The 26259-nt window shown below is 40.8% G+C and overlaps 1 protein-coding gene across 15 annotated transcripts in view; it reads right to left on the bottom strand.

The window, feature by feature from the left end:
- LOC104323056 (potassium voltage-gated channel subfamily KQT member 1) overlaps window positions 1-25568 on the bottom strand; it is a 517159-nt gene extending 491591 nt beyond the window's left edge. For 14 of the 15 annotated variants that reach the window (XR_011328745.1, XM_069806849.1, XM_069806840.1 and 11 more), the window contains exons 1-2: window positions 25487-25568; window positions 23321-23889 (exon numbers count right to left, since the gene is read on the bottom strand). Coding sequence is in view for 13 of the 15 variants with exons in the window: in XM_069806849.1 (XP_069662950.1) it covers window positions 23321-23703 (383 nt within the window). In the remaining 2 variants the exon portion in view is untranslated. The remainder of the gene's footprint in view (window positions 1-23320; window positions 23890-25486) is intronic. The other variant, XM_069806851.1, reaches the window with a different exon arrangement.
- Between the last annotated feature and the right edge of the window lie 691 nt (window positions 25569-26259).

The raw sequence follows: 26259 nt of genomic DNA, 5'->3' as shown, positions 1-26259 counted from the left end.
ACCTTAACAGTCCTGCATGTAATGAGAAATTTTTCCAGTGAGAAACCCTTCTAAAGAAGATAAACACTACTGACGAGGCTAATTCAAAAACTTCAAAGCAAATGACAGACTATCAGCCCTGGTGGCTGTACTATTAAAATTGTGAGATTTCAGCAAACAGAAATGAACACACTAATTACACTTAGTGTGCTTTGGGTAGCTTTCACATGAAAAATACAGGAGGAAGAGCTTATCGGGAAGGGGAAAAATTCATGTGCAACCTAGAGACCAGTGGCAAGATAATTTCTTAGGATTCTATCCAGGGACTTGGCCTGGTCAACATTTTTACCAGTGTTCAGAATAGGAGATGAAATGCACCTCACCAAGTCCACACATGACACCAAACCAGGGGCTCAGTCAATAAACCTGAGGGCAGAGTCACTGGTTAGAGGTGCCTGGAGAGGCTAAGGAACAAGCCTACAGGAATCTCATAAAACTCAACATGAACAAATGTCAAGTCCTGCACACAGTACGGGGCAGGCCCAAACCCACGTCGGATGAAGACTGCCCACATCTTGAACTGCATCCCCTGTAGCCCTGCCAGCATGTGAAGGCCAGTGATGGTTCCCTTTTGCTGGACTACACCTGGGGTGGTGCACACAGATGGGGCCCCAGGGTCCAGCACAGAGGTGACAGACCGGAGGGAGCTTGGTGGAGGGCAAAAGCAGCATGAGGACAACCCACACCCAGCATGAGCAGGGACAGGTTGATGCCACCCTAACAGCAGAGGAAGCCCTGCCCCTACTGCCCACCTTGTGGCCCACTTGCCCCAAAGTCCTGTACATCTTCCAGTCACCTCGTCTGTTCCCTTCACCTATTTCTGCCCCCAGGGGTTGCCATTTTGTAAAACACCATCCACCACTTTTTCACAGGCTGCCCTGTGACTGGCTGATAGCAACACTTCCCCTTCCTGTCTATGTCAGAAAGGGGTCAGAGCGGGACGCTCCTGCCTACAATATACCCATAGGTAGTGTGGGTAGACCCACATTTTTTATCTCATACCCCACATGCTTTCGTACTTCTCTGTGATTGGATGGTTGTCATTTTTTTGAAACCATCATACCCACATGATCTCAGACCACCCTCCGACTGGCTGCTCATTTCCTTTGGACCAGGAAGTGCTAATACAAAAAAAAATATATATACATTTTTGTATATACGTAGGTTTCTATATAAAGAAATAGATATACATAATATATAGACTATAGACTATAGAATTGTGGTGGGTTGACCCTGGCCGGCTGCCAGACGCCCACCCAGCCGCTCCCTCACTTCCCATCTTCGACAGGACAAAGGGAGAAAATAAGATGAAAAGGCTCATGGGTCAAGATAAAGACAAGGACAATTGCTGTCATGGGCAAAACAGATCCTACTGGGGGAAAATTAACCTAAATTATTGCCAGTTAAAACAGATTGGGATAGTGAGAAACAAATAAAACTAAAACATCTTCCCCCACCTTCCCTTCCCAGGCTCAACTCCTCTCTTTCATTCCCAGCTCCTCTACCTCACTCCCTCACACATGCCCTGAGAGACACAGGGGGACCAGTCTGTAATGCTTTGCCTCTGCCCACCCTTCCTCCTCCTCACACTGTTCCCCTGCTCCAGCGCGGGCTCTTCCACGGGCTGCAGTCCTTGAGGAAAAACCTGCTCCAGTGTGGGCTCTCCAGGGGCTGCAGGGGACTCTCTGCTCTGGAACCTGGAGCACGTCCTCCCCCTCCTCCTGCTCCTCTCACCTCGGTGCTCGCAGGCCTGTTTCCCACACTTCTTTTTCCCCTCTCACCTCACAGGCTATGCGGTGGTTTTGGCCTTTCCGAAATGCATTTTCCCCAAGGCACCCCAGCCGTGGCTGAGGGGCTCGGCCGCGCGCTGTGGTGGGTGGGTTGGAGCCGGCTGGAGCCGGCTGTGTCCGGTTCGGGGCAGCCCCTGCCTCTCCTCACAGAGGCCGCCCTGCAGTCCCCCTGCCAGCGCCTGGGCACCTACACCCAATGCAAGGATATATAATAGGGAATGCAGAATATAGAAAATAAATATAAGTACACGTATAAATATAGATGTGAAGCAGTATACTAATAGGCATAATATGTTACTTATTTACTCACAGATGCATTTTACACATACCTATACAGACACGCTATAGAGTATATATCTGTGTATATGTCCACAGATGTCAGGGAGCAGTGAGAGACACTCCATTAAAGCCAGGCACCAAGGGTGACAACAGCACAGGCAAGGCCATCCCCTAACTCACCAGGACGCAGATTTGCAATACCTAAGGAGGGCCGAGGTGGCGAGAGCAATCGGCTCCATAAGCCTTTCAGTGGTTTGTCGTACAAGGTGAGGCAGGGAGGCAGGCCAGCGTCCACTCAAGAAGCCCAGGCAAGAACAGCAAGGGACAGGACTCTAACGTAGGTCCAAGGTCTGTCCAAGGGACAGGGACTGGTGCAAGACTCGAGACAAAGCTACCTATAACATAGATTCAGGTTTAGTGCTTGCAAAGAACTACTTGCGTACAGAAACACCCAGAATACTGGTGGGTAGACTGAGCCAATATTCTTTATGCAGCACATTCAAACCATGACTAGAACCAGGGGGAAAAAGGAGAATGCTAACACCTATGGGCACACAAGGGCCCTTCAGCTTTCCTCTTCCTCTTGTAGGAATGCTTCAGATTTTTAGACTGCCTCAGGATCCCCAGGAACACTGAACAGAGGATAATGAACACTGAAAACAATTCTCATTCACATAACTGGTATGCTTGGTCTGGTCATTCACACACTGCAAGTCAACTGCATGTACGTGCTAACACAAGCAAAGAGATGGTTGTTTCTCAGCTGCCATGCAGACGACAGCTGACTTTGTTCAAGCCTAAAATTGGATTTGAAGATATAAAAAAATCCCGCTTCCATTCATATGGCTCTAGAAAGGCTCTGTCACTGTTAGCCACAAGTAGAGATTTGGGAAGGTTGGGGCCACCATTAATAACTGAATTTCTTAAGCAGTAGTTAGAGCTTGACATGTACAACTCTCTCTGAATCAAGTTTGCATTTCTTCAGTATTTACCTATCCTGATCCATGCTATTAAGACTGACCTTTAACATGGGTTATCCAAGTTCCTAATCAACTGACTGGTTTTTTGGATTTTTTTAGCAGCACCCATGGACAGTGGGGTATTTCTAGTTCCTTTTGAGCTGAAGGCAGGGGACAGTATCTGATAGCTGGTTATGTCACTGCTCCATTTGATACCTACCGTTGTGTGTTCTTGCGCTTAAATGGTATAATCCTATTAATATGGAAATATGCAAATAAGTTTTTGAAAAAATTCTTTCCTTGTGTACTTCAAGAGGCTCTAAAAGGCTTATCTGTAATGTAATTACAATTCAGGTATGAGTATAATTGTAATTCATACTAAAAGATAGAAGACCTATAGAATACAAATACAGAATTCCTAAAATAGTAGTAAACATAAGTGTACTATCATCAAGTGTTTGTAACTGCAAAGCTGGAGGAATATTAATTGCAATCTAGGATTTATTTATTCGAACCCCAGTCAGAGAGGCACAATGCAAATTTGAAATACTATGCTAAAGCTATGCTGGTGGACGTCACTGGACTTGTCCATACCACCTAGTGGAGATTACTGAAGAAACTTTCAAGACAATACCACCTACACCAGCACTGTGGTGGAACCATCCATGTTCAGGGTTTTCATATAGCATGAATGAAACATAACTGTGATAATACAGCTGAATATCTGAACTAATTATTAGCTTTTAGGGATCACTTTATGATTTAATCTGGTGCAATGCTCTGCTAATTGGGCTATACTACTTCTTAGTCCCAAACTAGTCCCTGCGTACAGTATCTAACACTTCCATGCATAGGTACACTAACTCAGCTGCCATTAACTCAGAATTTTCAGTGCTGCATTCTACTGTATGGTATTGAAACTCCCTCTTTCATCTCTATAAATGCCAGGATTTTTCACTTACTCTTCTCTTCTCTAGAGTCTCAGCAGAACATATTAGGAAAGCCACACAATTAACACAGTATGTTTTGTAAACTCAGGAGAAAAAGTGACTTGGAAATTATCAGAATAGGAGCTTCAATATCTAAAGTCAAAGGGAAAGCATGATGCAAGAGACGCTGAAGCAAACAAGCTTCTTACCAGAAAGGTTAGGTTAAAAAAAAAAAAAAAAAAGAAGCATAAAATCCCCATCTTTTTTTATGTGGTTGTTTCTTGAAACCAACAGTGTCCAAATTCAGTATATGACCCTTTTTAATAAAATTAGAGAACCAGTCATTACATGAAGCAAAAGTATACGCTTTTTCAGACTAAAGAATATGAATGAGGCTTTCGTTCAACAATATCAAGCAGCTAAGTTAGCACATTTATATTTAATGTTTCAGTGTTTCCCAAGGCATTTGAGCATGGCCAGCAGGTTGAGGGAAGGGAGCCCTCTCCTCTGCTCAGCACTAGTGAAGCTGTGCCAGGGGGACTGGGACCTAGTTTGGGGTCCCCAGTGCCTACAGGCAGGGACACCAGGGAGCGACTCTGGGAGGTGGAAGATGTGGGTCTGAAACTCCTCAGTCTCAGAAGGCTGTTAAGCCCAAGTACATGCTTTAGGTCCCAAGCAGAAGCAGCAGGAGCTGGTCATTAGCACCAAATAGAAAGACTGGGACAAACACAGCGGAATGATTTTAGGCTCAGAGGTGGCTTCAGATTGTAAAACCTGTTCTTACCTAGGCATACAGTTCAGGGCTGTTAATTCTGTCCCAAGGGTCTGACATCTTGATCTATTGGTAGAATTAATAAATAAATAAAAATTATTCTGCACTGATTTCCAAAGCGGAATTTGGAACTGTTCAGTATTTTTTCTGAAAACTGCTCAAAGGAGACTAAGACACCTAAGGAAACAAGCTTTTTGAGGTTCCTACCTAACCCCTCAAAGGACAACAATCTTCTAGATGCCTTCAGTAAACCTCCCCTGATGACTAGCCGCTATCTGGTTCTCTTGAACTCTGTTCCTGAGTGTGCCCTGCACCCTGCATTGGCCTTGCCTTAGCTGAGAGCCAGCTGGTAAAGGCCTAAGATTCAGCAGCGCTGTGTAAAAGAACAAGCCAAACCTGTGCCGCCAGGAGTAAAGGAGAGAGGGAGCCAATGGGGAAACATGTATATTATGCTTACTGAAAATTAAAATCTGATTTCTCTGAGTCTGTTATATTCAGGAAGCTGTTTTACCACTTTTGATGGTGTTAACAGAAGAAAAATGTGTTCGTGGTGGGCATCTTAATGATTTCTAGTTCTTCATTAATGGCAAATACCCAGGGCTGAAATGTCTTTAGAAAAAATAAGGCTGAAAGGAAAAATAGATCCAGATAATACAGCTTAGTCAAGGTTAGCAGTGCTTTTAGCACAAGACAGATCTTAGCCACATTCTCATGATTTACCAGTTACACAGCCCATCACCCAATCCTGCTACTTCTTTCACTTCAACATACATAAGTTGCCGAGCATATTAATCAGCAGTTTTACTTCCAGCCTCAAATGTTTATCTCTTTGAAAATGGTGGTATGTTAGAGGGGGTACAGAGATCTGTCCAAGTCATAATAAAACTGATATATTGCTTTAATGAGCCGCTACACTGACTGAGGATGAGCCAGCCAGGAGAGGGGGCAAAAATCCCACTTTCTTCCCATAGGCAGTATTACTGGAGAGTGACACTCCCCCCAAAAACCCAGAAAACCAGAGCAAAGCCTTGAGAAGAGTCACTGACACACAAGCCAGCCTTTGTCAAATGGAAAAGTTGATAAGGAGTTTACAGCATAAGCGTATTGCCAGCATCCAACACTAGAAGAGTCTAGTGAATATGCAAATCTTTAGCCCTTCCTTAACACAGTAGCAGTGCTTTCCATGTAAAGAAAATGCAGATATAAAAGTAAGGTAATCAGTGTTATAAGATTCTCCTTTTCTTCTTACATTTAATATGAGAGGAGTACATTAGTACACAGAAGCCCTCACAGGCACTGAGTACCCCACTCCGTTGGATGCTGTGCTCCATCAGGCAGCTTCTTTGTCCAGACAGCTTTTATTTCCAACTAGCAGTCCCAGTGATGGGTAAATGGAGAAAGACACAAAGAGGTGAACAGACTTGTCCATATACCAGGATAGGATAGAGTGTCAAATGCATACAGAAGTTGGACCTCTTGTAGCTCAGACCATCCTCCAGTCAATATTCACAGGAACACAGGAACTTTGCTGGTCCCTAAAATAACCACATAAAACAACTCAAGCATAAATTTACCAAGCACTTCTTGAACCTATTCAGTCTGTTGGTTCTCATCTTTTTCATGAGACTGGTGTTCCACTCCTACCATTGTTACAGATCTTATTTCTAGGCAAAATGCATGTATAAAGGTATGGGAAGCTTCCTCTGAGTACAGCCCCTCAATTTCTTCCAGATCCCTGCCATTTCGGTTACCTCCTTTCAAAATCCCTTTATCTTCTTTTACTGCCCTCCCTAGTAATAAATAAAAAGCCAGGGGTAATTCACATTCTAAGTACTGTCTATCAAGGTACTGAGGATGACAGTGCACTTTACACCTTTTCTCCTATTCCATTCTAAGTTAAGCAAAGAGAAGAACTGGATATTCTTACATACCCTGCAGATATTATCACTACATCTTCAACCACATATCCTATTAGGCCTCAAAAAAAGAAGTTTACAAAAAAAATGAGAAAAAGGTGACGGAAAGTGCCAAGATGTATGTGCATAAGGATGTATAAGGGAGGACAATTGGTGCCATTTATTTACTAATAACTGTCCAAAGGCTATAAATACAACCTGCAAGTTTTGTAACTTCCAGCTAATTGTTGCTTCCCTCCTGTGTTTATGTGTTGAGACTCTCTCTTTTTCCATTTCCAAAAGACATATTAAAACCATTCAAAGGACTCTTTAAATATACTTGATTCATGGCAGTATACATTCTGGCCAGTGAGTGTCACTCCTTCCCAGAGAATAACAAAGGCATCGTTTTGCTAGCACAGGATAGGCTGTATATTCTATGGATAAAGTAGTATGTCCTCATACAAAACACATTTATTTGAAATGTAGAATCGTTGCTGATCACTTTTGGTCATAAAAGATCAAGACGCTTTTTGCAGGAGGGGAAGGCTTAGCTTCAGAGCACCTGGATATATTCCAGTTTCAATAATGTCCTTTCCCAAATCCAAATAGTAATGTAAAACCCTCCTGGTAATGTCAAGCAGAAGGTTTTTCTCTTTGTACACTACACTATTAACAACTTCAAGCACTGAAGTGCTTGCATCTAGTGACCATGTTTGTCACTCTTGTCAACTGCATGACACAACAGAATGATCCCTACAAAGCGTATGAAAGTGAAAGGTATCAGTGAAGACACACTTGAGACTGGCACTCAGGGAAAGGCAGGCAAGGACGGTATCAGCTCTAAGCAGTACTAGACTACCATACTGTGTTATTCCAAGACAGCTCAAAGTAGGGATAGATGGGCTTGAGACTCTTGACTTTGATCCCCCAAAATGAGAAATTATTACAGCCTGTTTATTTGACCCTGGAAGAGTAACAAGCCTGGCACAGAAACATTAGATAATGTCAGAAAGCCTGATAGTCAGCCTGAATGCCAGAAAGCACAAGGAGACTTTAGCAACTAATATCACAATGAGGAAATGAGTGGTTTCTTTGTCCAAGTGATAAAAAGCCATGCTAAGCAGAGGCAAAAGCAACAGAACCATAAGCATGAGGGCAGCTCACATGAGGCGAGGACAGATTAAGCCACAGTGAGGACAAAGTCAAAGATAACTGCAGACTAATGCGTGAGTAAGGGCTTTAAGTTCCTCACAATTACCAATAGCAATAACAGCAACAAAAAAAACCCAAACAGAAAGCAAGCTCAGTTCAAATGCAGTTCAGCTAGTCAACCAGAAAGCCATGAACTGATAGTAAAGATGTTGTTCCAGCAATCTCTAATCACAGCAAAGCTGTGGCACAGAAACAATAGGTTTAGAAAACAAGACTGTACAATTTGTATGGAATTGAATGGAGACACGTGCTGCAGGTATTGGCCTGTTGCACAGCTCAGCAGCAAACTGCAGTGGCAGCATTCACGCAAGTAGTTTGTCACCAGAGAAAGCTGCGCTTTATAAAAAAAAACACTTCTCTTACTGAGCCCACCTTTGCTGAAAGATACAGCCATCAAGTGTCCTCAGTTGTAAATCCTAAACCATTCTCAGTCATTTTTCTCTTTTATGTGATGGGAAGACCATATTTATCTTCCAGATAGGCAATTTATGTGGGGAGGAAAAAAAGCGTTAGTAGACATTAAAACTGCTAATAATTACCCGGACAATTGTCAAGGCCCTGTGGCCACTGATCTCAGCCTGTCCCAGTCCCCACTCCTAAAAGTTAAGATTACAGGATTAAATTATTAAATTATTAAATTATTAAATTATTAAATTTAATATTGCCAATAATAACATATTTTGACATATTGAAATTTTTATTGGAACTAAAAAATCACAAACATTTAACAACACTTGGAGGGTTCTTTATCTATCTTCTTATTTTTGAGGTTTTAGAGTTAAAACAGTGAGAGTTAAATATATATGTAATTAAATTTAAATACCTGTACTGTTAATATAATATTGATTCTAGGAATCAGTACACTAAGAAAGACGTAAAACAGATTCAGATTTTTATCTTGAATATCAAGATAAAATAAAGGTAAGAATCCCGAATAGAACCATTGAAAGTGTTATTAGTTGTAAACAATTTGGATGATGAACACAAACATACTTAAATAAACCAAAATAAAGTTAAGCTTCTTTACTAGCAAAGGCAAAGGCATATTGAGAAGCAGATGGCATTTATTGCTTTCTGTATCCAAAGGTCAATTTTCGTGCTCATGAGAGCTCATAGTCAAATTAAAAGCTGTGTATTTTTACATACCATAAAAGACAAAAGTGAGAATTACCTGTTGACTTCCTGATGTGTTAAAAAAAAAATTAAAAATTAAAATGTCTTTTGCCTGTATGTTGCAATGACTATTTCAGAAGGTGTAAAACATGCTGATTCCATGACAGCAGAATTTGCTCCTGACTTCAGCTCTGCTCCATAACCTCCCACTTGAAAAATATAACCTTAAAAATAATACACTACCTGTTGCCATGGTCCATCTGAATCTACAGAGAACCCAAGACAATGGAAAGGATGTGTCAGGGCTCTGAGGGTACCAACAGGCTCTAATTGTCCTGAGATCCACGATCCATGAAGCTCAACCCAGTACTTTAGGTCTTCCCACTAATGCCTCATCACCCGCTTTCCACCAGCAACCCACTCCTGGCCTGCAGGCATGGTACAAGGGCAGCAAGAATACCATGAGAAGCAGATTTTGATTACTAGATTACTTTATGGAAAGCTTCAGTACCTCATCAACTGGTAGGGCTACGGACCAGATTAACATTCCTAGGAAGCGGTGGACAACATGCACAAAGCTAAACCAAGAGGTTTTTACAAGTTCCCCTCCAAAACCAGACCTTTGCAAAGTGCAGGGACACACCTTGACAAGAAGAGGTGGGGGCTCTGAGTGCATCGGCAGGCTGTATTTGCTCTGGTCAGGCTTTTGGTACACTCAGTGCCCTGGCAACATGTGTGGTTACTTCCCCAATTCACCTCAGGCCACGTCTACACAAATGTTACTGGAGCTGGAACAGATACACCTGAGCTAGCTTTGCACCGGCTGGGCTGGGAATTGCTGATGGCAGAGTGTCTCAGCACAGGTTAGCTGCCTAAAATGCTAGGTGTGCCTTCTGGTCTGCTGTGGTAGCAGTACCTGCTCTAGCTAGTTTAAAGTGAGTGCATGTATGCTGCCATGTCCTGGAGCAACACGTCCTCAGGGAGCAGCTCAGGAAACCTGCAGTCCAATAGCTGTGCAATCTTGTCAGATGTTAAACAAAGCAGCGTTTCTGCTCTCAGCTTTCTCTTTACACCTAGCATCTTCCTCCACATCTCCTGCTCTCTACCTTCCCTATCACCACCTATGAGCACATTTCTGGCACTCTCTATTCCCTGTGCTGTCCCACAGAACCACACAGAGGAGCCAGACCTACACGCCAGGTTGCAGGGAAAGCTGGCAGAACAGAGCAACAGTGAAGGCTAAGGGAGCCCACAAGAGCATGTATTGATGCAGAGTACTTTTCATACATTTCATTCTTTCCATGAATAACATGAAGAAAAATTGGTCAGCAGGCCTATACAGCATTAGTTATTACACAGAAGATCCAGAACACAGAAACAAATATTTTTTCTAGTGTGTATAACCTCAGTAAAAAGCTCTGTCTTTCCAGTACTATCTATCAGCTGAAAGCAGTGAACAAACCAAGTCTCTCAGGTCTACTGCTCAGGCATGCACTTAACGTGATAATTTTCTGCTGGCTTCCTCCAGACTCTGTGACAGTCTTATACCATCCAGTCTTGAGTCCCAGAAGACAGGTTCCTCTGAGTGCAGGAGCTGCCTTGAACCAAGGCCTTCCCAATACCAACAGCTCCTTTTTGATGACAAATCCCCCAAATGCTTCTCCCACTAGCGAGGCTTCACATTTCAAACACATCTGTTCTTCCTTTTTCCAAGTAATCCGAAACAGAGGACCTAGACCTGAGATACTCTAATCATCTTGCTGTACAGCCTGTGGGCTGCTGCAGTCTGTCATCTCCATGAGGACAGAAAAGCCTGCTGAAGTGAGTGGGAATGGCAAGTACCTAATTACTACTCCTCACAACCAACGTGAAAGTAGATCTTCCCATTCTTTACTTGAAGTGGTTAGAAATTGAACTTGAAAGAGATAAGGGATAGTTTCTGATACTATCAGCCAGAGTCAGATAGACTGAAGATGGCAAAAGTAACAGGAGCATTTTAATGTAGATACAAAAACATACACAAAACCCCAAACGGTACTATTCCAGGCAGTGATCTTACAGTATATAATTTCCCTTTCACTTAACACAGGTAGCAGTTCATGGACACAACCTCAGTGTGAAGAAGCTGGGACTGCTCTCCCCTCTCACTGGATACGTGTGTCCTGGAGGGGGAGGCAGGAAAGGGCTGGAGCTGAGACCCTTGAGGTGCCATTCAGGACCCATGATTTATATAGCAGCCCCAGAGACAGGTTTTAGCCATTGCTGGCGATGCCCCTGCCATAGCAGTGGAGCTGCTTATACTCTCAGTGCACACCACAGGCTGTTGGAAGGAGACACGGGGTTGAGCTGGGTGAGTAAGTGGTATCTGTGTTATGACAAAAGTGCTGGAGACAGGTAGCGGAAACAAAGGCTAAGTCCCCCCTGCCCCCAAGTAAATGCACTCCCATAGAAACACACAATCCTTTTGCATCTTTTTCTTTAATGCAGTGGAACAGCATTTCCTTCTCTGATGTCTTTAAACCAGCAGACAGCGCATATTGCCTTCATATTTTTTTAAGGTTCCTATCTCTGTCATTGAGCCATGTATCAGAATGCAGGTTAGTTTTGACAAGTCTAACCTTAAAGATAAATGGCTTGCTTAATTGCCAACTGATCTGCAGAATCCAACAAGCTACAGCTCTGTTGCCTCTTAGGCAATCAGGAAACATCCTTGTGGATTGCTCCTAACAGCTTCTGGATGCTAAACATAGCTCTAACCAATGACCTTTTTAAACACACTGGAGAAAAAAGAAGCCCTTGGGTGAGCGCCAAATTCCCTATAAAGAGCAGAACAATAGTTGAAAATGCGGTACCACACACAAACCCTTAGCAAGACTCACCACTAAATACCACTGGTTTGTCTTTACGTGTCACTTCATGTTTTGGTTTGAGAAACAAGCTGTTCCTCAAAATGCAATGGCAAAGTCTACCAGTGTTAACCTGTCAACAAGTAACAACCAGATCCTGGGTCTCACTAAATATTTCTGATTAGGTTTCTAGGATACTTATAGGTAGGGTAAGTGGATGGCTGTGAGTTTAAAATTGTTGGCTTGGGGTGAAAGTATTTAAAGCTTGTCATGTGGCAATTTCCCTTCCCTACCAGCTGCCAGTTTGGCTTTCTCATGTTCCCTGTTATCCATACTCTCTCCAGCAAAGGGCAGTTCTCTGTGCTGCAAGGGGGTGAAAACAGGTTGTGATGGTTTACTTGCTTGGAGGTAGTTATTTTACATCAACAGAGAACACTCTCACTTGTTGGTGACTGTTCAGTTCCTAAAGGGAAGGAGCTGATAAGGAGGAGACATTACCAACTAGGAGAGTTGGTCTACTTTTTCCTATCCTAAAAGAACTGAGGTGCTGCTTTCTGGTTTTTTTGCAGTCCTCTTTGAGTCTTTCTGTGATTCCCGAGGATGTCAAGCCATAGTTTGAGCTATTACTTCAGCAAATACTGTTTTCCCTTTCTATCATATAGCTGCTAAAAAGAGAGACGTATTTCCTCTCAAAATACCAGGCTTACTTTTCCTTCAGTTTTTTACTTTTCTGAAGACAGAAACTTACCCCCAATCACCTATTTGCAGACTTTTCCTTGCTCTCTCTTTAAAAGAGAAAAAAAGAAAAAAAAAAAAGGTTTACTTGTCAAAGGAAAGGAAGAGGATTATCTGAGAATTTCTCATTTGGTTTTGGATTCTCACTTAACGCAGTTCACACCAACAGAAGATGGAAGTGCCATGCTTTCCCCAGACAGCTCTTGCTAACATACACTAAATTTTAGCATTTCTTGATTTCTCATAAATTCCTTAAGCCTCACGCATACAAAAAATGCAACTGATTTTTCATCAATGTTTTTAAAACATCATCCTTAAATCTGTTTCATGCATTAACAAATTTAGATAGGCAGTACTGGTGAATTGGACAGTTGATCAGCCAGGGTTAAAGGTTACAGATGAATGCCTCTCTGTGTCCCGATGTTCCTAAACATTGCTTCATTTTGGAGAGTAGCTGGTGCAACTGTAAACATGTTTCTGTTGTCCTTGTAGCCAGGGACAAATTCTGTTTAATAGATTAATTGGCCCTGAGCATGCTCTACTGAAGCCTACAAACACTCAGAACTAGTAGGTTAACTACAACACTGAGAACAAAATGATATCAAGTACTTTATCAAGGGTGAACTTTTTCAAGGTCGTACTATAACAATCTCATTTTCCATGGAAGACAGGCCTAATGAAAGCTCATAAAGGAGAAGTATTAATCATTCCTCCTTTTAAGTTTTGCATCAAATAATGCCATTTCTAGCAAAGACTATCTGTGCATGTGGGGGTTTTTTGTTTATCTACTGCAGATAAGTGTACTTGAAGTGTTGATATACGAGATGCTTGTGGGAATGTTATCTCTTGAACAACAAAAAAGGGATGGGTGAGGAGGGGACAAACTTTTAAACTGGTAGACAGAGATAGACTCCTTGGCAACCAAAACTAAAATAGTAGCTTTGTGGCCTTTTGGGCTTGCCAAACTTAATTGACTCTGCAAAGTTGTGTTTAGAGAAGAAAATATTTTTAGAAAAATGTGAGCTCTATAGTAAAAGAAAATCAACAAAAATTATTCTAGAAAAGCTATTGAAACCTATGCTCTGCAGTATTTAGATGCCTTGATCATGGGTCACTGATGTTTTAAACACAACCAGACATGTCTTTCCCCTGCTGTGCTCCTTCCTCAAAACTGAGATGCTGTGACTTACTTCACCATATGAAAGCCCTTCAGCTAGATAATCTCAAATGGCTTATATATGTCTCCAGTTTAAATTATATCCAAAACCTATTTTTTTAACTTCTTAGATAATTTTTTTTATCCTATCTACTGTTTGCTCCAGCAAGATGTGAAGCCAAAATGTTCTGTTTTACTAACACACTAGGACAGAAGAAATCCAGTTGCTTCAGCTGCAGTTAAATTACAAGAAAAAGAGACTGGATTGAGGCTAGTACGCCTAAGTAAATCTATGTGAAACTACATCCATTGGAGCTTCAGCTTTTTTCTTGATGATAGAATATAGAGTTGTCTAGTGGAGACCGATAGCTTTACGACAGACTGTTGTTACGGAGAATAAATTAGTTTAGCCAACAGAAAGTTCTTTGAGGGTCTCCGGAGGCATGGGCTGCTTTTTATTTGAAGTGGTTATTTTGTGGCAAGAAAATTAAGGAGACCATTTCCATTTTTTCATGCTAAAAAAGTGCAAGATATTCTCATTCCTGAGCATGTGCATGAAGGACTTCACTTTCTTCTAAATGGGACTATACTGTCGAATAGCCATGTGCTTCTAGAAAACATTCCTGCTAGTCTGAATAAAACCTCATTCCTGGTGCTTACATATTTTTGTTATCCAAAGGATGTTCTGACTGAGTCATAAAGGGAAGGCTGTCCATGTGCCTTTGTAGGCAAGCTTTGATGTCCCTCAGTTCTCTCACAGATCTATTTCCAGGCTCCTGAGGCTTGATGTTTTGTCGAAAGGTCTTGCGCTTATACATATGTGATCATACACAAATTAGAGTTGGTTGGAAATTTTGGTAAAGGAACAATTTTTTTGCTGAAAATACCAATATGTTAAAATTAGAAAGTAGTCTGGGAATGTGTTGGATTCAGCAGAACTGGAGAAGGAGACCAGACAGGTTTTAATGGAAGCTTGCCTAGCTTTGGACTCTACTAACAAACTCCTGGCAGGGAGTTTGGGCATATGTGGCTTTGTTTTGCCTCAGAATAAAATATTTCCAGAGATTTGAAGCCCTCAACCAAAGGAAAATTCCACCTATAACATGGGTATACTGAGGATATCTGTTTTCAGTTTTTTTCTTCAGCTCATTCTAGGTTGCATCCAGAAATGCCTGATAGCCCCATTGCATGTAACATGAAGTTATCCAGCTAGCTCCAATCAGAAGTAACTAGCTAGTATATCTATAACACCTAGAAAATTTAAAAAGTAATTTACAAATACACACTACTATTCTGTATTTTTCTTGAGACCTTTCACCTGCATATGTATAAATTATCACAAACCAGTTTGAATCAATAGCTAATACCAATGCTGTTCAGATCACAGCGTGAGCCACACATCATACAAAAAGATCTCCCACTTCAAACCAACTTTCTGAATCAACTGCCCAAAGATATGTTATTTTTAAAACATCCACAGTTCCTATTAGTAATGAGCACTTCACATTTTCAAAACATTTAACAGCCTAATATACTTGCTGCTCTTTAAAGAGCACTAGGATTTGGATTTTGCCTTTTCTCTGAGTTTAGCTCGCTGTAGTCCAGAACTGACAAATTGCATTCATGCATCCACTACAATCACCAGAAGCACTGATCTTACAGAAACCTTTTTTTCAGTGCCCTCCCATTCCTAGGATTTAAGGTCCCCGATTCAACTGAGTGGCTGTATCTTCCACTAACGTCTGTGCTGCTATGTTGGTCTTTTTTGCTCTTATCTCCGTACGTCTTGTTATCAGAATGTCTACTAGATGTCCTCTCTTTCCCTGGGCACAGGAATCCAGCTTCCATTTTGATTCTATGTTACTAAGACTTTCTAGAAGAGACCTAATCCATTCTTTAAACATTCACAGTTCATCATCATGACTTCATGTGTTCATGATTCTGATACATTTATCATCAACCTTGACTGTGAGATGAAAAAATCAGTGGGTTTCAGCAGGTGATCTATGACACATGTCCACAGGGACAGGAAATCACTACCACTATTTACAAGATAACACCAACCTCTTTGCAGTACTCACATTAATTAATGTTTCTTAGGTTCAGTATCAAAAAAGGGAAAGAATAAATGCATGTAATGGTGCTGTGAAAATACATCCAGTCATAAGTTAATGCCAGCTTGATTATCATGAAGACATCTGAAACACTTTTCTTCTTGAATTTGATACCACGTGGAGTCCACAAGTTAGTGAGCAATTGTAATGTTAACACTAAGGAATATCCTTCTATTTTGCTGGTTTCTGTAAGAACAGAGGCTTTTTCCACAAAAGCATAACCAAATTCCAGCAATAGCACCATATCAATGCCACACTACAGTATTTGTTTTCACCATAGAAACAAATGGTTTCACTATAGAAACAACATTAGCCTGTGGGGACATTAATGCATATTCATTGCACAGTCTATTACAAAATTGAGCTTTTAGAATAAGATGGATTGAATTTCTTACATAAATGATGGAAAAAGTCATCAATAATTTCAAAAAATGAAAATAAAACTTACGTAGCCTGTGGCTTTGTGCCCTGTGGTTAGGTTATTCTGTGCCTAAAGCGAAGTACGCTCAAATCAAAGTTCTTCCTTAGGAACTTTTGTAACATCTCTCTCATGAAAAGACTCTTTGGTGCCAAACAATCTAATTGAGCTGAAAGTGAAGTGTTTTCATCTTTGTGGTTATTAATTTATCTCTCCTCTATCCAAATGCTTATTTTAATGAAATGTGAAGAAATCTAATATCTCTGAAATGTCTCATCCTCTGTCAATATTAGTTGAAACTTGCCAACTGGCTCAAAAGTTTTTGGTAAGGCGCTTTCAGACAGACGCGCTCAGACAGTGTGGTTGCATAGACCTCATTTCCTTAGGAAAAGAGGCTAAAAATTAGTAACTGTCCCCATGTATTTTTAGAACAGCCGAATCTTGGAACTTTACAGAATCCTAAAGACAATTCTGTTTAATATAAGTGCACCTCCATTAGCAACTTAAGCCATTCCACCATATCATCTAGTTGAACATGCAACCCTAAGCAGTAAGAGGAATGCTCCACTTTAATAAAATTAATAGTTATTGAGTTTCTTCCCTTTAATATTGCTCATCTTTTGGTACTTGAAGTCAGCATAGACAAGACAGCAGCTTAGTACCTATTGGTAGCTAGTTTATAGATGAAAAGTAGCTACTGTACTTCTAACTTGGAACACTTGTCAGTTCAATTTCTGTGTAAAATGTCCAAATAAGTAACTGTTATGCTGGCAATAAACACCCTGAACATAATAATAATCATCATCATCACCCCTAACTTACTTACCCTTATGAAAGCACATCATGTCCGGACCTAAGCTGTGACATCAAGGTCAAACCCAGAACCTCTAAAGCAGTCATATGCTTATAATTACTCTGAACTTCAGTTGTTGCTCATGTTGGTCATATTACAATCACATCACTGGAAAAAGCAAAATATCTGCTTGCATTCTAGAGATAATTGTGGAAAGGACAGAAATTGGAATTTGACAGCCCCTTTGAGATAAACAGTTATAAATAATGGGCTATAGACTCCATTTACAGATAAAAACAGACGCGAGAGAACACTATGCTAACTTACTTGCTACATTTATTTAGTTTCACTAACTAAGAGCTGCTACACCCAAAGAACCAAAAGAGATGCAAGCAAGTGCCCCAGTCATTAAAAGGAACCACTAGACCCTTATATTTTTGTCTTTTAATGTTCTTTACATCAGCAGCAGTTGTATGCCAAATAAAAATGGAGTATCAACCAGAATGGTGGCTCTTAACTTCTTCAATTGCATTAACAGAACCCAACTACAGCATTTTTTACATGAAGTTGAGGGAAGTAAAAAAAATTTGAGAAAGCGAAGTTTGAAGAGAAACAGTAATAAGAGAAAATTGCAACTTTTAATTTCTCCCAATAATCTGAACTCTCTCTTTGTATTACTGATGGTGACACAGACTTTGGTACACAGAATCTTTTCTAAAGGAAAAAGCCCTCAGCTGGCCAGCGCCCATTTTACAAACATGTTCTTGATCTTCTGTACTTTCCCTCCCAAAGTTTTAAGTTAGCGACATTATTGATATTGTTCATATTTTTGTAAGGATCATGCACTTTTTATTTACTCAACAGTAATTCCTTAGATGAGTTCTTTTCAACAAGCTGCTAGGAACATGTATGTATGTGTGCATGCATGCCCCTCTGTAAGGAAGCTGTGGAAGTCAGTCACAAGGAGGAGAGGGATAACAAAGCAAACTTAGGGCATATTTTCATATAGAACTGAGCAGACATCGCCATTCTCTGGTGGCAAAAAGGAGAGCTCTCCCTCATCCCGTTCCAGTCCTGGCCAACTTGTTAGCACTGGTTCCAGCACCATCAGAGCATTTGCTGACATGCTGTAACTCTTTAAGGTATCAAGATCTACTCATTTTCTTGCTAGGCTAGATTTCTGCCATTATAGTGAGTTGATTTAGCTTAGGAGGGCTACTGTGAGTGCCAGAAGCAGCACACATTATGCAGGAGACGTGTGGCCAGGAGAGAAGAAAGGAAGGTGAGAGAGGGAACCTTACCCTTTTGGTATTGGTAAACTATTATGCCAGCTCTTGTGAAACCATACTCTAGGGAGGACATTCTCCTTATCTTTCCCATGCAGTCAACAGAGATAGACAGCATCCCCTAGGAATGATTCAGAGCAATAGCCATTATTCTCTCTGAGTCACCGTTTGGAGGAGTTGTTTCCCCATAAATCATAAGGGAGCCTGGAGAGCAGACTTTGTTGCTAGGCAAACTCTGCATCTGTGAAATGTTTTGCAGTCAAACCAGGTGGTCTGCAGTACTTGCCAGATGATTTGCAGTGTTACTTTGCAATTATTCTGTACAATTTTATATGAAATTTAACAGGTGATTATGATACACTAGGTGCACTAAGAGAACAATTGTGGAGAGTACTTCAAGATGCTGTATTAGTGTATTACTAATCTGACAGAAAACCATCCACTTTTTCCTGCTGGGCTAGGTTTCTGCTGGCATAGTAAGTTGAACTGGCTATCCAAGGATATCCAAGGACAACTAGAGCTGGCAGAAGCAACCCGAACGGCTAAGGTGGAAGAGGAGAGCAGAACTGGAGGTGGTTTGTTAGCAATGGGCTATTAGATCAGCTCACCCCATCCCATGGGAAGTTACGGGATATAAAGACTGGTCTAACTTTTAAATGAGAGCAAGGTCTAACTTTTAAATGAGAGCAAGGTCTAACACTGATTTAACAAGTGGCCAAACCAGCACAAAATAAACTGGAACAGCTGCAAGTTCTCACTTAAAAATTCACAGTGTTACACGACAAGAAAGTGGCAGGCCTGAGAACACAATCTAAGAGTCCCTCTCATGGGCCTCCCTCTTGCCTTAGACTTGCCTCCCTTTTAAACCAGCCTGTGGTTTCTCTACCGACTGCCAGCAAGCCTTCCAGCTGTGCTAACTCCAGCGGTGATGCTGACATCCGTTCGCTAAGAACTGGACTGAGACCAACAGCTCCTTTTGTATCTCCCCACAGTCATTACTTCTTCTTCTTCACTATTGACTTGGAAGAGATTCAAACCAGTTGCCTATGGGTGAAAGGTTCCTTCTCCCATCATGAACTCCACTCTCCCTCTTTCCCGTAGCTTCCAGCTGTCATCTCCTGCCCCTTCTTCCTCCCAGTGGCTCTCAGAGCTTGTTGACCATTTTCAGCTGTCCCACAGTTCCAGCCTATATCCAGCCTTCTGGACTCCAAAAGCTGCTAATTCTTTTTTCTTTGTCCTTCCTGCTTAAGTCTGCTTCTCTTTGTTCTTGAACTAGCCTGCTCTTGTATTTCTTTTCCTCCAGTTTCAGCATCACTGGCACCAGTCCCAATTTCTGTGACAATCCAATCTAGCCTTCTGTCTCTTGGTCCCAGGTTCTCCTCTGTTCCTGTTTCACCAGACTCAGTGTAGCCATTTGTTCTGCTTCCTAACTTGTTAGTCCAAGTGCTACCCACCCAAGTTCCCTCTAAGTTTCTGGCTTTTAACTGAAGAATTCAGCTACCCAGCCAACAGCAGCTGAAAAGACCAAAATCAGAAGTCACTGGAAGTTCCAGAGAAATGGAGAAGATGATAGGACAAGGCAGTTGGACTGCAGCGAGTAAAAACAACAGGGCATATCTGAGGTGAAAAGGTACTATGAATCCACCTTGCTTGCTGAGATATAAGACCAGTTAGCCTCACTGCAAACCTGTGCAAACTCCGTTGGTTTCTTCCCTGAACCTGAGCCGGTGCAGCTGTGCAGCGCAGGGCTGCACTGTGATGTAGACATAGCCTTAGGCTGACACAGGGTGGCCTCTATCACTCACAGGACAAAATAACATATGACAGCAAGCAGTCACCTTTTCTCCCTGAACACAAGTGAAACCACACTTTTCTATTACCAGCCACCACTGCAGTGTGCGAGCACATGTGGGTGTACATATAGTGATCCTCTTCTTTCAATAGGCTTGAGTCACATATTCCCCACTTACTTACATTGTAGCACTTTGAGCACCTACACTGGATTCTGGTTTTGGTTTATGATCATTGCTACCTGGTGTCAACAATTTTATTATCAGGAAAACTGTCTGACTTCACCCTTCATCACTCAGTTCACGTGTGTGTGAACACAATATTTTAGCCAAATGAACACAATATTCTAGACTACAATTAAGCCATTTCAGTTGTAATTAAATGTATATATGTTTCAGAAACATAAACTCATTGCATAAATAAGTCTCCACTTCTTAGAATTAAACGATTTAAATGTGTGCATTTGCCAACTTCATTACCACACATAACTCATCACCAATACATATTGTACTTTTCATGCAAAAGATGAAATATGAGAGTTACACCCTAATATCTTAACATTTGGGTGTGATTTAAGCAAGTGCATAGCTGAGTTTAGAAATCAAATTCAAGTGCACACCCTTCTTTTTCTGGACTAAGGACCATATGGCAAACAGCTGGACTCTAACATATATTGATATCCAATACCTTACATAGCCACAAGAATTGGCTGGTTAGGATCCATGTATTGCTGTTGCATGCCACAGCTGTTTTCAAGCCCTCACCTCTTTCTAACTTGTCAGTGAGATCCTCCACTCTGTTCCTGGCGATTGCAGGAGTTAAGTATTTCACAGTACTTCCAGTGAAGCTGAAAATTACCTAAGTGAGAAGGTTTTCAGGACTGGGAGAGGGACTTCTCAAGCAAACCCACTCACCCCTCCAAACATTTTGTTTTGAAACCATAATTTTAGTCTAGAATATACTCCACTAAAATAACACAAATTCCAGATTTAACTAGATAAAAATAGTTCCCTTTTCTAACACACATTATAAAGTTCCTTAAGAAGCATGAGTTTACTCCCTTAAAAGAAACTTGAAGTAGCAGGCACACTATAAATGTTATAGGAGATGAGATTATCTTGGTTATTTCAGAATGCAAGAGGAAGGTCACCTCCTAGAGCACTTGCTGTTCCCTCGCCTTGCCTGTTTCTGGAAAGTTAGGTTCCTTCTAGCAGAACTGGCTCCAGACCAGAACAGACTCCAATCCCTCTTGGACAGAAACTTCCCACAAGTTTGTACATGAGTTATGTGGTCTTTGTGGCATATGAAGGACAAAAGGACAACGAAGGGACACTGCACATCCAGCTCCTCCAGGCTACACAAATATCAGCTACAAACTTGGAAGATTGGATTTGTTATGAAAAGAGTCATCATCATCATCAGATCAACTCTACATAAATTACCTCAAAACCACAGATATAACATGGGAAACTTTTTTAAAAATAAATTAAAGGTTGTTCTCATTATAAAATTAATTGTATTTGAGATTAGCACTTTATTGCTTTAACAATGTTTAACTTTATGATATTTAATGTTGTAGAGTATGTTCTTTCCAAAACAGAAACTTGTTATGTAAATGAACACACCATGTAGTTATTGCGATAATTATTAGGACAAATATACTTAAGAAAAAATGCTGGCCAAAACCTATGTTTTAAAAGATTCCTTTCAAGCAATCTCAAAGAAAAAACTTTTAAAAGAGGTCAATTTTCATAACTTTCATTTAAGTTAGGAACCCTTGTACTGTTAAAAAAGACTAAGAGTTTTCTGTTAGTAATACCAATATTTTCTCCAATTTTCTAGTGGGGTGGTGGTGTATAGATTGTTATTTTTTTATTTTATTTTAATGCCTACTGCAGGATAGAAATACATATTAAAGGTCAACCTTAGTCTGAGATAAAAGCAACACAGATGATGAAACAAATGCATTTTAGCAAGATTAATAAGTCCTAACCTCAAATAGTCTTAAATCATGACTATTCACATACTTAAATCTACACAAATTACATCTCTTCAAGCCTTAGGAATTATTATATACTATAAGCATAGTCCTTGAAAGAGGCCCTATCCTTTTACTTGGCAAAATTCCATGAATCCAAAAATCCTTTTAAAAAAATCCATATACGATTTTGAGGGGTGGAAGGAAGCAAGTATTAGTAAGACCATCTACTTTATGCCAGATAGAAGCATTATGGTACATTCTTATAATTACCATATATTTCTCTGAGCAGTTCCTGACCGCAATAACTGATAATGGTTTTTCCAAAATGCAGTCAGGCCATAGAAAAGTTCATCTAAGACAAACAGAATAATTTCAACAATCTGCATTTCTTTAGGACCTATGCTAATTTTATAATAAAAGCAAGGACTTTTGGCTCAATTTGCATTCCCTATAGCCAGTAAAACTTCCTCTTGCCTCAGTGGAGAGCACTTGGACCCTTTCTACAGCTAAGATGACAAATTATCATTCTGCTAAGCAGCATTCAAAACAGTAATTGAGGTCCTGCTAAACTTGACAGATACCATAAGCAGCTCAAAGAAAACAGCTGTATTAATATATTAACCACTGTTTTACAAGGGTAAATGGAAGCTTTAATTTCCTCCTTGCTTGTACTACATACATGGTATAATGAAAAACTTTTTGCTAAATTTGTACTCATTACATGTTCATGACTGTAAATTAATTCCAATTAGTAACACTATGGTTATATGTTTGTCCAACAAATTACTTGTTTTGGCACTTCAGCATGAGCAAAATGGACTTATGAAAATGTGACGTATCTGATCACAGCTGAACCTTCCATATCTCATGCTAAAAACAGCAGTCTCTGAAGCTAGAACAATGTAAAGCAGCTAAAGCAGCAACAAAAACTTCCATGAGCATATAGGACTTCCCCTCAGAAATACCAAATATACAGTGTACATCTTTGAAGACAAATATCATGTGAAGAATAAAAAGCCCTCCTCTGGAAATGTTAAAGGATATAACAGCTGATCCTTTGAGAAACTGGCTTTTCCGTTGCTTTCAGTAGGATTACTCATGCAACAGGTTTTCAGCTTGGGAGCCCAAGTACTACGATTTCTGGCTGATTAAGTGGACAGTGTAAGATTTTTCTTACACCAAAGATTATGTGAAAATGTAGGTACTTACACAGTAAAATGATAGATAAAACACTTCCATCCACTGGGCCTCTCCAGGAAGTTGTAGACGTCTCCCTGCGTACTAGTTTTAGTTAAATAACGGCTATGGAAGCACTTTGTTGTACAGGCCCTGCGGACTTCACTTTCTTTCAAGGCTGCAGCCTTTGTGCCTTCCTCAGGGCTGCGGGGAATCCTGGATCCATTATTCACCAAGGTTTCTGGATCTGGTGCCACAGCAGAATATTGCCTGTTGCTTAAGTTCCCCCTGACTTCCAGCAACACTGCAGATTTCCTATTTCCATTCAGACTGCTAAGCTGGGAAGCAGAGCCTTGAAACTGTCCACAGCGGTTATACATGGGGTGCCCAACAGTTTCTCCGCTATCACAGGACATTCTGTAACAACGCACAGGTATGACTAACCGTGATCAATATTTAAAATCGTGAAGAAGGTATTGTATGTCCTCCCCACCCAGGGTGTTCTCCAGCAGCTGATAAGATGACTTTCTGCTGTTATCACGGAGCTTCTCCGTGACACAAGTGTGAGCTGTCAGGCTGTCACCTGCTGTCACTCACAGCCTCTGAAATTAAATCAGAAAAATGTATTAGACAATGACACATGCTAGACAGCAGAAGTAACAGGAGGCTGGGAAAGGAAAGAGCTTAAGACTTCTGGAGGAAGACAGAATATTAAGTTTTAAAGTTACATTTGTTAAGAAGGAAGCTTAAAACTATTTAAATAGTGCAACACCAGTACAGCAGCAGAGTTGTCTTGAGAGCTGATCCTATGTTACTGTTTTCAGCGGAGCAGTTCCTAAAGTGTCCTGATTAGAGGTGGAACTGTGAAAATTTCCTGGAATTTACAAACTTGCTGTTGCCCAAAACACACCTGATTGAGGTTTTGAACTTCAACACCTATATCTCAAGAGATCTTATCTGAAGTGTCAATGACAGAAAGATTTTAAGACTTGAATATTATTTCAGTCACCTCATGGGATCTGATTTTGCAGTCCATGGTATTCAGGAACAATTTTTCTCAAGTGTAAAAAGGAGGATGCCATTAACGATAACTGTCACTGGGAGGTTAATATTGTTACAAGGGAGAAGATGAAAGACTCCTGGCCTGACTCATTTTTCTTCAAGGCATTTAATGTTTGCTGCTAACTTTTCTACTCTCAAGCAAGTACCCAGAGAAAATACAAGAGAGAATAAGACTCTTATAGATCAATATATTTTTCATAGGGCAGACTTAAATTGCTGCTACTACACAGATACTAGCAGCAGTATTAAACATTTTCTGAGACTGAGAGCAGCTGTCTTTCTGAAGTGTCATTTTTTTGTACTGCCTCATTTCTTACAGTCATGAAAAGCTTCCTTATTTAAAATGCTTAGCTAAAATGAAAATATGAAAATATTATGAATATAGGAGAATATTAAGAGTATCATGAGAGGTGACTTCAACTTCAAAGCACTGCTGACGTTAATGCCAAAATTATGTATTTAATGTCATATTTTAATGTATTTTGTTATCCCCAATATAATGTCTACATGCCTAGAATGTGCAGCTGACTGCTCCTCTGCCAGAAGAGAATCACACCCACATTTTGAGTTACTTTAGCCTCAGCAGAATAGAGTAATTTAGAAAGAGAATTTCAGCCTTCATCCCTGTTTTCAAATGAAGCTTATTTTCTGTTGTTGCTTAAAGATCCTCATGTGCAGGGAATGAACTCCCACTGTAGTACATCTGAACAGAGCCTGCTAAGTGATTCCACAAAATATTTACACAGAGTAGTGGACTTGTTACAACGCACTTATTTCTTAACACTGGCCATGGTAAGGTGGACTGATGCATTTCTACATTAGTCCTATAGCAGATAGAGAAATACTTCCTTTCCCTCATCAGTTCTCTTAACAATGAAAAGCTGGGGGGACCAAACATTAAAGTTAAAACACAAAGCCCTTCATCCAAGTCAATCTACAACAAGAACATAAGAAACACCCCACTGTATCATTCATTTTAGGCTACCTAGACGAGTGCATGTAGCAAAGGCTGGCTACCCAGCAGTTGCAAACAAAGCTACCTGAAACATGCTGGCTAGCCTGCTTAATCAAAACAGGGGATCCCACACAGACATAAAGCACAGAAAAACCTGAAACCAGCTGGCAAATAGTACCTACTTTCTCTTCTCGCATGTCCTTCTACTCCTCCTCTTTGCTGCTCCCTCAGCTCCACACAAGAGTCTCCCTGGATAGGTGCAGGCAGAGGAGCTGCTGCCTGACTCTGCCCCCAGCTTATCAAGTCCCACCCTGGGTAAGGCAGGGTCCCTCCCTTCTATCCACCTTATATGGCTGCCCTTGCAAAAGGCAGAAAAAGAACTGGGGAACAGTTTTGACGATTTCAGAGAGGAGTTAATTCTGCTTCTTCCTGTTGTCAAAACAAGCAATCACAAGCAACAGCTTAATTTTGCTGAGGATCATCCTCCCTTCCCTCCCAGTCCTTTTCTTATCTGCATGCACTTAATTGCAATGGGTTAAAAGTGGCATTTCCTTTCGGCACATCTAAAAAACTGAATTAGGTGTTGCTTGTAGCTAGCTGGAGGCTCTGCAGCAGGCTTTCATATTGAGTAAGTCTAAACAGGCATCTTCAGTTGTTTGTTTTTTTCCATTAAGGTTTTGGCAAAACCAAAAGCAGCACTTCATTATGTTACATTAAGTAATGGAAAATCAGAGTTCTCTATTGTTGTTGCCTTTCTGAACTATGGCTTATTTTTGTTACTAATTTGGGAGGAAAAGAATCCCAAACATAACCATTCCAGCACCAAACTCCTCATTTTATTGTTGAACTTTCTAATCAGGGAGGAGAAAGTGAATACTGCTATTTCTCTCTTTTTCTCCCTTTTGTCATAGAAATCAGACTGTTGTCCAAAACACCAGCATTCTGACCATGATTT

The sequence above is a fragment of the Haliaeetus albicilla genome, chromosome 19 (genome assembly GCF_947461875.1).
Source record: "Haliaeetus albicilla chromosome 19, bHalAlb1.1, whole genome shotgun sequence".
Taxonomy (NCBI): Eukaryota; Metazoa; Chordata; class Aves; order Accipitriformes; family Accipitridae; genus Haliaeetus; species Haliaeetus albicilla.
The sequence above is the reverse complement of the archived record's forward strand: the minus strand, read 5'-3'. Positions and strand labels throughout refer to the sequence as shown.